Raw genomic sequence first — 12,299 nt, 5'->3', positions numbered from 1 at the left:
ATTGATTTGGCAGAATCAGAATCAAATTTATTACCAAGTAAGTTCTCACATACAAGGAATTTGTGTAGAAGTTCACCATAATTGTTTTTGGCAGGTTGAACTTCCTCAGCTGCCACAGAAAGTACATCCTCTGTTGTGCTCTCTTGATGAGAGAGCTAGCATTCAGCTCCCACTTGAGGTACTGGGTGTTGGTGATCCCCAGGTGTTGGCTCTGTAGGCAAACTGCAGGGGATCCAGGTGAGGGTCAGAGATGGCCTTGAGGTGTGTGAGGACAAGACGCTCGAAGGTCTTCGTCACCACAGAGGTCAGGGCGACGGGTCTGTAGTTATTAAGTCCTGAAGTTCTTATTTTGGGGGGAACGGGGATGATGGTGGAGGCCTTGAAGCATGCCAGTGCTGCCAACTAAACGGTCCCCCCTAAAAATCGGTCCACCCTGTCTTCACTGCGCATGCATCATTTCATAGCATCACCGGTTCACTGATTATCACCTCGTTTCTGCTTAAAACTGCACTTCAGTCATCATCTATCTCAGCGACAGATATCTGAAGCTTATAACAATCATTTCCACATAAATTCAGCATTATTTCATAATAAAAGACGGAGGAAGCAATCAGAGCGCAGTCGTGACTCACCAATTATCGCCTCATTTCTGCCTAAAACTGTCTCGTTTCTGCTTAAAACTAGGTTTTAACTTGTCATCTGATGGTTAATAATCACATTATTCCCTTTGATCGCTTTGGGTGTAGAGACTTAGTCTCAGACGAACTGCTGTGGTCGTAAATGACGCATGCGCAGTGAAGTCAGGGTGGACCAATTTTTAGTGGGGGGACCTCCCTGGCATGTCTCCAGTGAGGTGTTGAGGATGTCTGTGAACACCGGGGACAATATACAAATAATGAATGTTCATGAATTCAATGGTACGAATATTTCATGAGGTGAATGCTGGAACATACCATTCAACGAGGCGAAGCCGAGGAACCAAATGAAACCAAACTGCACTCTAAATGCAATGCAGCGTAAATGGGACGAATAATCATGTCATGTGACATACAAAGCACCAATCAGATTAAAAGGATCCACTCAGCCGTTATATAATACATGATATAACAATGACAATATACAAAAAGCACACTTACTTCTATCGCTGTCCCCATGACAACACAGAAAAACAAACAACAAAGATAAAAACAGAAGTTACTTAAAAATTACTACAAGTATGCACAAATTAATAAAATACATTTTTTAATGATTTTTTTGACAAAATCTGTGACATAAGAAAAATTTTGACCTGTTTTTTAAATACATTTTTAGAGGGGGCCTGTTTAATGTTGCTAGGTAAATTGTTCCACAAATTAACACCAGTGTATTTAAAAGATTTAAAACCTGAGCTTTTAACATGGAGAACCTCGTATGACAAACTATTTCTAGTGTGGTGACCATTATACATCAGTCGAAATTGACTAATCATGTACTCAGGAGCACTGAAATAAGTCGGACCACAATGAAATGCTGGCTCTTGGTGTTTATCCATATGGCCACTAGATGTCACTTTGGCAATCAATGTGTATGATCAATTTCATTTTATCTCTAACGCTCTATTTATTTATGTATTTATTTATTTACTATCACTGCAAGTGTTACTTAAAAAAAAAACGTGTTTAACACAAACATACACCGGCGGAGAATTACCTTTCTGCTCACAGAGCGAAATGGACGTATCTGAGGGTGCACTTCTTTTATTGACCATGCTTCTCACCCGGGCGGAGCAGTAATACATTAAAAGGAGCACTGGCTTCCTCCAAAAGCGCTAAGTTTAAAAACAAGCGCACCCTATCTACACTCGCCTCTGTGTCGAATTTACGGAAGAGGAGTTTCAGGCGTGGCAGAACGGCTTCCGTCTCAACAGCGAAAATGGTAAGAGCCTTACTTTAGCTGTCTTTTATGAAGTGTGTGGTTTTTGTTTTATTTTTATTAATATATCGATATTTTCTAGTTTTTTTCTAGCCGAGGCCGTGTTAGCTAACTAGGTTAGCGTGGTTGGTTGTAGTGAAATGAGTGAAGATGGGCATCCTTCATAAACTCGACCAGTTTGGCAACTAGTTATCTAAATGGGACCGATGAGATGGTTAAAAACCGTGAAAGTCTTTGCTTTAATAAACGTATTGTGAGTTTAAAAAAAAAAGCCTCGTGAAATTGAAAACATCGTAATCACGTATAATGTAAGCAAATGTCATTGTTTCTCAAAAGGTTTGTGAATAGTTGTCCTGCATCAGTTTAGTAGAAATTACAAAGCAAACGAAAAAATGCCTTCTGTTAAGTCTCCACCAATCTGCCTGTTTTCAAAATAAAGTGGGTAAAAATTTTGGGCGTCTATAAGCTTTGTGTGATTACTGATCAGTCTGAGCCCTGATCTAAATGACAGATTCTTCCTGTAGCATCTTATACGCTGATGTTCTTGGTCTTCTCTGCAGACAGCGACTCTGCGTCCATATTTAAATGCGGTAAGGGCCACCTTGCAAGCAGCACTGTGTCTGGAAAACTTTTCCTCTCAGGTGGTCGAACGTCACAACAAGCCAGAGGTGGAGGTCAGGTATGTCTAAACTGCACCAAGTTGGACTAGGTACTCTCCTAGGCTTTGCTTCCTTTTTTTCTTCTGAGTTTCAGCTGTTTAAAGATAGCCGACTGCTATGTAACAGGCTGGGACTTGTGTAAACTTGCATATGGTAATCTATGAGAGAGAGAAAGAGAGAGAGAGAAAATGACAAGCATAGACAAGACTATTCAGCTGGCCTGCAGGTGCTCATAGCAGTCTGTTTGCAGCTGTCAAATACACTGAGATCATTAAAATACTTTGTCTAAGTTATATTCACAAAGGATATCGGCCATGGATATCATGGTAACCTTAAGTATATGTTGGTGGGTTTAATTATGGCTGTGATGGTACATCCTAAACGCTAACCTTAACTCTAATAGCCCAAATAATTCAGTCTTCCAGACATGCATGAACCAAAAGAATAACTCGTATAAGAAATGCTGGTTGATTATGAATGGAATGGGGAAAAAAACAAAATGTCTTGTTCTCCCTGTTGGAGAATCGAACCCCAGTCTCCCAAATAACAGGCGTACATAATTACCACTATACTAATTAGTAGTTGGCAACAAGCACTGAGTCATAGAACATCAATTGCGCTGTCTGCCATAAGCATAGCCCAAGATTTAGGGTTATGGCTGCTGTAACTGTAGCCAAATATGAAGAATATAATCTTTCCTCTATGGAGTGCTTTTATGTTTATGTTTGTATATATGTTTACCGCTGTGTTACATCACCTTTCCTTCAAACAACACTCAGTAAGCATTTGGGAACTGAGGGCACTAATTGTTGAAGCTTTGTAGGTGGAATTCTTTCCCATTCTTGCTTGATGTACGACTTCAGTTGTTCAACAGTCCAGGGTCTCCGTTGTCATATTTTGCGCTTCATAATGCGCCACACATTGTCAATGGGCGACAGGTCTGGACTGCAGGCAGGCCAGTCTAGTACCCGCACTCTTTTACTACGAAGCCACGCTGTTGTAACACGTGCAGAATGTGGCTTGGCATTGTCTTGCTGAAATAAGCAGGGACATCCCTGAAAAAGACGTTGCTTGGTTTGCAGCATGTGTTGCTCCAAAACCTGGATGTACCTTTCAGCATTGATGGTGCCATCACATATGTGTAAGTTGCCCATGCCATGGGCACTAACACACCCCATACCATCACAGATGCTGGCTTTTGAACTTTGTGCTGGTAACAATCTGGATTGTCTTTTTCCTCTTTTGTCCGGAGGACACGATGTCCATGATTTCCAAAAACAATTTGAAATGTGGACTCATCAGACCACAGCACACTTTCCAACTTTACATCTGTCCATTTCAAATGAGCTCAGGCCCAGAGAAGGCAGCGGTGTTTCTGGATGTTGTTGATGTATGGCTTTCGTTTTGTATGGTAGCATTTTAACTTGCACTTGTAGATGTAGCGACAAACTGTGTGAGCACCTGAAAAAAACAGAACATTGACATTTTTGTGTTTTCCAAATATACATATGCATGTAAACTGAACAGCCTGTTTTTTGTTCAGATTTATGTTCATTCAAAGTAGATTAGATGTGATACAATTTGATTACAGATGTTCTGTATGTGTATTTTAGACAGGTAAGTCTCCATTTAGCATAAACATTTTTCTACAATATCATGCCTGATAAAATTTGACAACAGATATAGAAGTAAAATTTTCTTTTATTTAGAAATCTTTTCCCCCATCCCATTTGGGTCTACAGCTTTTCAGATAAGTTTTTGCAATCATTTGCTTTGAATAAAAAGTGAAGAATTAGCAATCACAAGAAACTGACTTATAAACGATTAAATATATACAGAATGTACAGAAACTTTATTTTCAGTGATTTTAGAATAAACACCTGAATTTAAGCACGCTGTGCTGCTCAAATAATTTTTTCATACACAAACACACCGTGCCAGGAATAAATGATCATTTATAAGAAAAGGTGGCGTGAACAAACCATTCAGCAGCTTATATCGTCCTCCTCAACGCTGTTGTTGTCAGCTGACAGCTGCGCTTCATCCTCTTTCTGTCGCGTTCGGCTGGAACATACACAGTTTGGAGCCGCTCATTATTTACGCCGTTAATATCTTCATCAGAAACTTCTCATCTTCATCAAAAACAATCGATATGTCACTTAAATCTTTGTTATAATTGCTCACTATGCCTTCACTTTCCGTGTCTGCCGTGTTGGTAAACAGAGCGGTGCTGTGACACAGCTACTTGAATGACGTCACATCTGTCGCAGCGAAAAAGTAGGTCAACTCGGAGGCGGAAAATTCAAATTCTCAGATGGGTAACGAAACGTCTAAATACTTGTTCAGTGTAATTTTATGGTTAAAAAAACAAAGACAACATGTGGAAAAAGCTTTTTTTTTTTTTTTTTTATTCTTCAAGAATATGTAAAAACATCATAGCGTGGCAGGGACACTTTAACTGAGAATGGTTTTCTGAAGTGTTGCTGAGCCCATGCGGTGAGATCCTTTTCACAATGATGTTGGGTTTTAATGCAGTGCCGCCTGAGGGATCAAAGGTCACAGGCATTCAATGTTGGTTTTCGGCCTTGTAGACTCCTTGCTATTGAACGTTGAGAAACATTATTCTTAACATTATACTTAAACTGTTGGACTATTTTTTTTTTTTTTTTTTTCACGCAGTTGTTCACAAAGTGGTGATCCTTGCCCCATCTTTGCTTGTGAATGACTGAGACTTTTGGGGATGCTCCTTTTATACCCAATCATGACACTCACCTGTTTCCAATTAACCTGTTCACCTGTGGAATGTTCCAAACAGGTGTTCTCTGAGCATTCATCAACTTTCCCAGTCTTTTGTTGCCACTGTCCCAGCTTTTTTGAAATGTGTTGCAGGCATCTATTTCAAAATGAGCAAATATTTGCACAAAACAATAAAGTCTATCAGTTTGAACATTAAATATCTTCCCTTTGTGGTGTATTCAATTAAATATAGGTTGAAGAGGGTTTGCAAATTATTGTATTCTATTTTTATTTTATTTCACTGAAATATGGTCAGGACTCTGGACTGTACTGTTTGGTGTCAGCATGTTTCCTCAAATTCATGTTCTATCATGAAATTTTGTGCATGTTCAGCACCACCCCAGAGTCTTGTTGCATCAGCCACGCTCATCCTCTTTTTTTTTTTTTTTCTTTTTTTTTTTTTCTGGAGATGTCTGATTGTATTTTATAAATGCTGTTGGGGAAACATTGGTGTATTGTAAACTAAATCAATTAATTAATTAAATTATATCTTTTACATTTGTTCTTTCACCTTTTAAAGTGTAATTTGAATAAGTATTATTCATTCATTCATTACTTTAAAAAAATTCACTGCATGAAGGTGAATTGGGGGGCTTTGGTTCCTAGACAGCAACTATCCAGGCAGTCAGCTGACGCTATCATATGAATTGAAATTTTGGCTAAACCCCTCTAATTGATGTATGTAAGATCTGCAGGGTGGGCATTACTCTGCATTAATCTCTCTTTATAGAAGAATGGAAATGGAAAATAATTTGAATGTGCAACATCAAGTGATCAAATGACAGAGTTGTTTACATTTACGTAGTATTGTACAAAGTACGCAATAAAAGAAATCAGAAATAAATCAGTTTTATGTTGTTGTGGCAGGTAAATAATATGTACAGTAAATGCTGGAGCAGTTGATAATGAACATGAACAGATAGTCAAACATACAAATATTAAAACTGTTTCAAAGCATCATTTAACAGACAGGTCTGGGGGCATGTGCCGGTGCCATGCATTGCTGCATTTTATGGAGACCTTTAAAATTTAATTGGGTGGCTCCATCCCGTTCTCCTCTTTGACCATCTCACCTGGTGAATCAAACAGCTTCATTCTTTGATCGGACTGTTTCCCAAGAGTTTGCAGAGTAGGCACAAGAAATGACAAAAGAATGTGAGTTCTTTTGAGATAATATTCTAAAGGTTGCCAGGGATTACAAGGGAATCAGCAGTGTCCACGAGATGAGGTAGATCATCTGAGGGCACTCTGAATGTCAAAGAGAGGAGTGGTGGTGTACAGCTTGGTGGAAATTCTAGAACCTTGGCACTGGGAGTGTCTAATATCCTGGCAGGATGATCAACATGATACAGCTGCTCCTAGTAGCTCAGTCCCAGTGGGACAGTACAGCTGTGTCATCTGTCAGAACCATGCCCTCACTCACCATAACTGAGATTAAATCATTTGGAGGAACAGAGTGCTTCAGTTCCTCTGTTTGTTGGTGGAGGGTCGTTGGATCACAGATGGTGATTCACCCACTGAATGATTCCTCTAATAAACGCCTCCTTGTGTTGGTCTTCTGCCATCAACTGTGAACTGCAGAATCTCAGTGAGACCACAAAGGGGTGGTCAGACAGCTGATGGTGAGTAAGGGCATTTGTCATATTGGAATTGAGCCTCTCCATGTGGTTGGAAATGCTGTTTTCTTTACTATTGCAAACAATCTTTGCTTCCATGTAGGAGAACGGTATAAATCCATCAAACTGGGGGGAAAATAGACAACTTCTTGTCCCTCTTTGGAAATCAAAAGGATGATCAACTGCAAGGGTATCGCAGTGTTGAACCTAGGGATGCTGTAGACCACAAATGTGTACAGTTCACCTTGATATTTGTGACTTCATCTGATGTGGCTGTTCTCACAGCAGTCATGTCACCAGAGTTCAGAGACACGTGGGTTCAGTCTCCTGAAACTAAAATCTGAATCTGCAAGTTTACAATAGTAAGAAAATATATTTTGTTTGGCAGATAATCGGGTTTGACTTAAATGGCTTGATGTTTACATTGTATCTAATGTAAGGGTGACAAAGGTGGCTCACTGTTAAATTGACCAAGAGTAGCAAGTCTGTCTTCAAAAAACCTTTTTAGTTTTATAAAGAAATGAGCATTTTCAGTGTAAAATTGATGACATTTGGTCCACTTAATATGGAATGGCATACATGCTATTTTTGAAGTGTATTTTAAGTTGATTAGTGATGAACTGCTATTAGCCTTGTGGGGTCATTTTAATTTTGAGGTGTAATGTTATAAGTTGTAAAATAGTGCAAAGTCTCATCAGTGTACAGTAGCACATATCGGTACACTGTAGAAGTCGTGGTATTTTTTTTTTTTCTTCTCTCACTTTATTAAGCATTGAATGTGTTGCGCTGTGCTTACAGGAGCAGTAAGGAGCTGTTACTTCAGCCTGTGGTGATCAGCCGCAATGACAAGGAGAAGGTTCTCATTGAGGGATCCATCAACTCAGTCAGAGTCAGCATTGCTGTCAAACAGGTCATTTAAACAGTAAATTCATAATTCAAATTTCTTTCATATTTGAGAGCATTATGTAAGATGGTGTACTTATTGACTGACAGTCTGATCCAGATTACACACTTTGTGGACATTTAAGTTAAACATTGAAAGCTCCATTTAAAGTATATTTTACATTATATCTTAATCAAATGTGCCCCAGTCACTCTGTTTGCAAGTAAGGTGCAGACTGGCACTCACTATCATCTGACAAAGTTGGATCCGGATTGTGGATTTTGTAGACATTTGAATTTAATATTGAAAGGCCCATTTGGTGTACATTTTGCATTATATCGCAATCAAAAGTGCCTCAGTCACACTCATTTTTCTGGACGGAGGTTCCAATTTTATGGCTGTTTTTCTATCTTACATCAGTTGCAAACCAAGTGCCAAAAAGCAATGACAAATTGTGCATAGCAAAGATAACCAATGTTCTGTGAAAACTATCTGAAAACAAATTTAGAAACCAAAACTCTACTATTGTGATGAAAAGGGAGCTGAGCCAAAAGGTGAAGCTCTTGATCTACTGGTCAATCTTCATTCCTACTCTCACCCATGGTCATGAGGGTTGGGTCATGATTGAAAGAACTAGATCACGGGTACAAGCGGCCGAAATGGGCTTCCTCAAGAGGGCAGCTGGTGTCTCCCTTAGAGATAGGGTGGGGAGCTCGGAGTAGAGTTGCTGCTCCTTGGTGTTGAAAGCAGCCAGCTGAGGTGGTTCGGGCATCTGGTAAGGATGTCTCCTGGGCGCCTCCCTAGGGAGGTGTTCAAGGCATGTCCATCTGGGAGGAGACCCTGGGGAAGACCCAGGACTAGGTGGAGAGATTATATCTCCACACTGACCCAGGAAACGCCTCGGGATCCCCCAGTCAGAGGTGGTCAATGTGGCCCAGGAAAGGGAAGTCTGGGGTCCCCTGCTGGAGCTGTTGCCCCTGTGACCCGAACCCAGAAAAGTGGTTGAAAATGAGTGATGAGGGGGAAAAAAAAACCTGACAACACCACAATAAACTTTTTGAGGCCATGAGCTAAATACATAGCCCTGACATTTCATCAGATTTCATTTAACTTACGAGTATGTTAAGTCACTTCTAACAGCACTTTGACCTTAATTTTTTTTTCCAAGGTAAAATTTTGAGGAAGTGGAAACTAGTATTGGCGGAGGTTTGCGCTGTATGAGTGCGGCACTGTAGTTCAACCTGTTTGTTGACTAGAAGCTATTTGTCTTTTAATACATATTTTCACAGCTTAGTGTTCATTGTGTAATTGTGAAGGATCTCTCACTGACTGCAGGCTGATGAGATCGAGAAGATCCTTTGCCACAAGTTCATGCGCTTCATGATGATGAGAGCTGAGAACTTCTTCATTCTGAGAAGGAAACCAGTAGAGGTCAGAGACTGATGGGGTGGGGGTGCTTGATGATGGACAGTAATTTGTGAATGTTTTATACACATTTACTATTCCTAAATCTTGAAGGTAATGAAAAGCTGGCTTTAAAAAATAATCTGTTTGTAAATTCGGATTGGAAAACTTAATGTTACAATATAGCTCATTAAAGAAGATTACTGTTCTTGCTAGTGATACCTGGTTGTCACAGCACACTTGGATGGATAAATAACTGATTATTTGTATTCACTAATATTTACATGGTGTGTAAGGTAATATTTACAGTTACAGACATAAGTTTGTAACTGTAAATATTACGGTCAGTAGGTGGTTTGGAGTCTATTGTATTTTTTTGTGTGTGTGCCATGCTCAATTAACGTAGTCTGAGACAGAATATGATTTTTGCATTCACTGACCCAGTGACCTAATTAACATGCAAAGCAGGTCAGTGTCATTACAATGATTTCACCCCACCAGTTGGGACTACCCTCCCCCATCACACATAGCCGGAATCACGTAGAATGGGCGTCAGAATTATGAATCAGCGCCCATCCGAAAAGTGTTGGAATTCAGTTCCAAAACCTGACAGCCATCTGCAGAGGTCGACACAGTTGGTCAGAATCCACCAGCGGCCCCGAGTGTGATGCATATGTTCAAAACTCTCTCGAGATGGAACACCAATCCGACGGCGGTCCATGTGCAGTCTGAGCACCATCTGACCGCAATTTACATATTCCGATGGTGGCAAAACAGTATCCGAAACGATTTGAGCGCATATGAGAGCACCTCGAGATAAATCTGGCCTTGCAAAGCCTGCTGGTATGACCTACATGTGCCATGTATAATAATGTCCACCCACCCACCCCCGAAGCGCAAAGGAACTGTTGAAATGTATGTGACACGCTTCATCATGATAATAATTATGAATTATTGTGTAGAGTGAATGTGAATAGCAGCTATCAAACCAAAAGTTCCATGCGCTACTGCACGCCACCGCAAATCTGAACAGGTCGTTATATTCACAATAGACTTACAGTACAGATATTTGTCTATTTATTCCCATGGGCAACTTAAATAATGTGAACTATCATCGCCATCATAACTGTATATAACACGGGCAGCTCTCTGTTGTGCGTAGTAACGCTTCATTACACGTGTCAGGCTCGGAGCTCTCAGGCTCTCACGCTGTAAATGATCACCTTCTAACTCTGTAGGAGATATGACATGGAATTGTTGTGCCAGGCCGTTACACCATTAATAAACATGAATCTCACCTCCAACAGTGGTCCACAAGTGTTCGCAACGTGGACGTGAAGCTGAGACCCCTGCCTGAGGTTAAAATCCTCTCACCCAAAAGAAAAAATTAAGTCCATGTGATAATCAAAACCATCATGGTGTCTAGAGTTACGTTGTGCTCCTGAAGTGGGCAAACAGGAAAAAGAAAGTTCCCTGGAAAGGCTCTCCATCTGAGGGACTGCACTGTCCATTGCCAGCAAACTTTGAGTGAAGCTGTCCAGTGCGCCCTGTGCGCGCGCTTAGTAGCCCATGCAGCGTTATGCATACACACGGCTGAGTATAATTGCAGCCTCACATTTATTGTTGTTTGTATGATTTGAAAAGTTTGTTCTTAATGTCTTTTGCTGAAAGTACTCTTACAATTGTTTGGATGTTGCTGTACAAATAAAGCGTATTTGTCCATTAAATACTATTAAACAAGTGATTTCTTACACATTGATCTGTCCCCCCCCCCCCCTTTTTTAAACTGTTTCAGGGATATGATATTAGCTTTTTGATTACCAACTTCCACACAGAACAAATGTATAAACACAAGCTGGTGGATTTTGTCATCCACTTCATGGAGGAGATTGACAAGGAGATCAGCGAGATGAAGCTGTCTGTCAATGCCAGGGCTCGTATTGTTGCTGAGGAGTTCCTCAAGAATGTAAGAAAGGTCTTCTGTGTTTTCATAGTTCAGATTTGCAGTACATACATGTATAATAATCTTACCTGATAAACTTGACTGTTGATGTCTATTGATTGATGTGATACATGGATGCATCTTCTCCACAGTTCTGATGAGTGTTGTCCCATGGTTCCTCACAAGCTGCCAAACGCGTAAAGGACCAATCGGCACAACAGTGGGGACGTGTAGGTGCATACAGCCAATCAGGAAGGAGATAACGTGACGGCATCTGCACCTGTCTTGAGCATTTCCCTGTATGCATGAATATCAGCGACTGTATATAATGAAATATTTCCCAGTTTAATTTTTCTGCCTAGAACAAATCCCCAACAAAGGCGGGTCCTTAAAATATTAATTTGATAGCCGTGGATACAGGGGCATTGAGAATGCGTTGCTGTAAACACGCTCTGTATTTTGTGTAGGTGTGTTTGTTTGTGCAAATTTGTCTCCAGATTAAGTTTGAGGAATGTATGGTGTGTGTGTTTGTGGCATTTAGTTACACGATAATCCTCCTGTCAGAGATGAAGCCCCCAAAAGTATGAAAATGCTGAAAGAAAATAAAAAGTTGTTTATACCTTCTTTTTTAAATTATTCTTATTTGAATCATTCGGCCGTGCTGTAACTTCTGTATTTGTCATTTGTCTGCACCTATAAATACATCTGTTCTGCTTTTCTTAAAGTCAGCTCTTAAGCCACAGTGTTGTTTTGGCTGTTGAGAAGGGGAAGTAGTGTTGTAGGTTTGAGTATGTGGAACAATCGAGTGTGTGCAGTATTTATTCATTATGACAATACAACCTAACCAAAAGGACTGCACTTTAGACTACAGCCTTTAGTTAATTCCGTACTTTAAAGTGCCATAATCCTTCTGGCGGCCCCTTGCGCTTCCCAGAATGCACCGCAGCGCCAGCAGTGTCCCGGCGTCTCACAGCGCATGTAAACAATGGCTAACGAGGATATGGATGGCGTTGATTTAGCGAGTTCACATGCGATTATGATGATACATTGACTCAAGTTGAGAGGGTTATCTAGAGGAGGTGTAGCAC

General features: G+C 40.3%; 1 protein-coding gene across 1 annotated transcript; it reads left to right on the top strand.

Moving 5' to 3' along the window:
• The first annotated feature begins 1,762 nt into the window (after positions 1-1,762).
• LOC117507370 (actin-related protein 2/3 complex subunit 4) lies at positions 1,763-11,679 on the top strand. The gene is made up of 6 exons (XM_034167214.1): positions 1,763-1,914; positions 2,472-2,590; positions 7,781-7,892; positions 9,201-9,296; positions 11,065-11,235; positions 11,364-11,679. Exons 1-6 carry the CDS (start codon positions 1,912-1,914, stop codon positions 11,367-11,369), a joined length of 507 nt encoding a protein of 168 aa, XP_034023105.1. The 5' UTR covers positions 1,763-1,911; the 3' UTR covers positions 11,370-11,679.
• The last annotated feature ends 620 nt before the right edge of the window (positions 11,680-12,299 follow it).

This window comes from Thalassophryne amazonica, chromosome 3 (assembly GCF_902500255.1).
Source record: "Thalassophryne amazonica chromosome 3, fThaAma1.1, whole genome shotgun sequence".
NCBI classification, from domain to species: Eukaryota; Metazoa; Chordata; class Actinopteri; order Batrachoidiformes; family Batrachoididae; genus Thalassophryne; species Thalassophryne amazonica.
The sequence above is the reverse complement of the archived record's forward strand: the minus strand, read 5'-3'. Positions and strand labels throughout refer to the sequence as shown.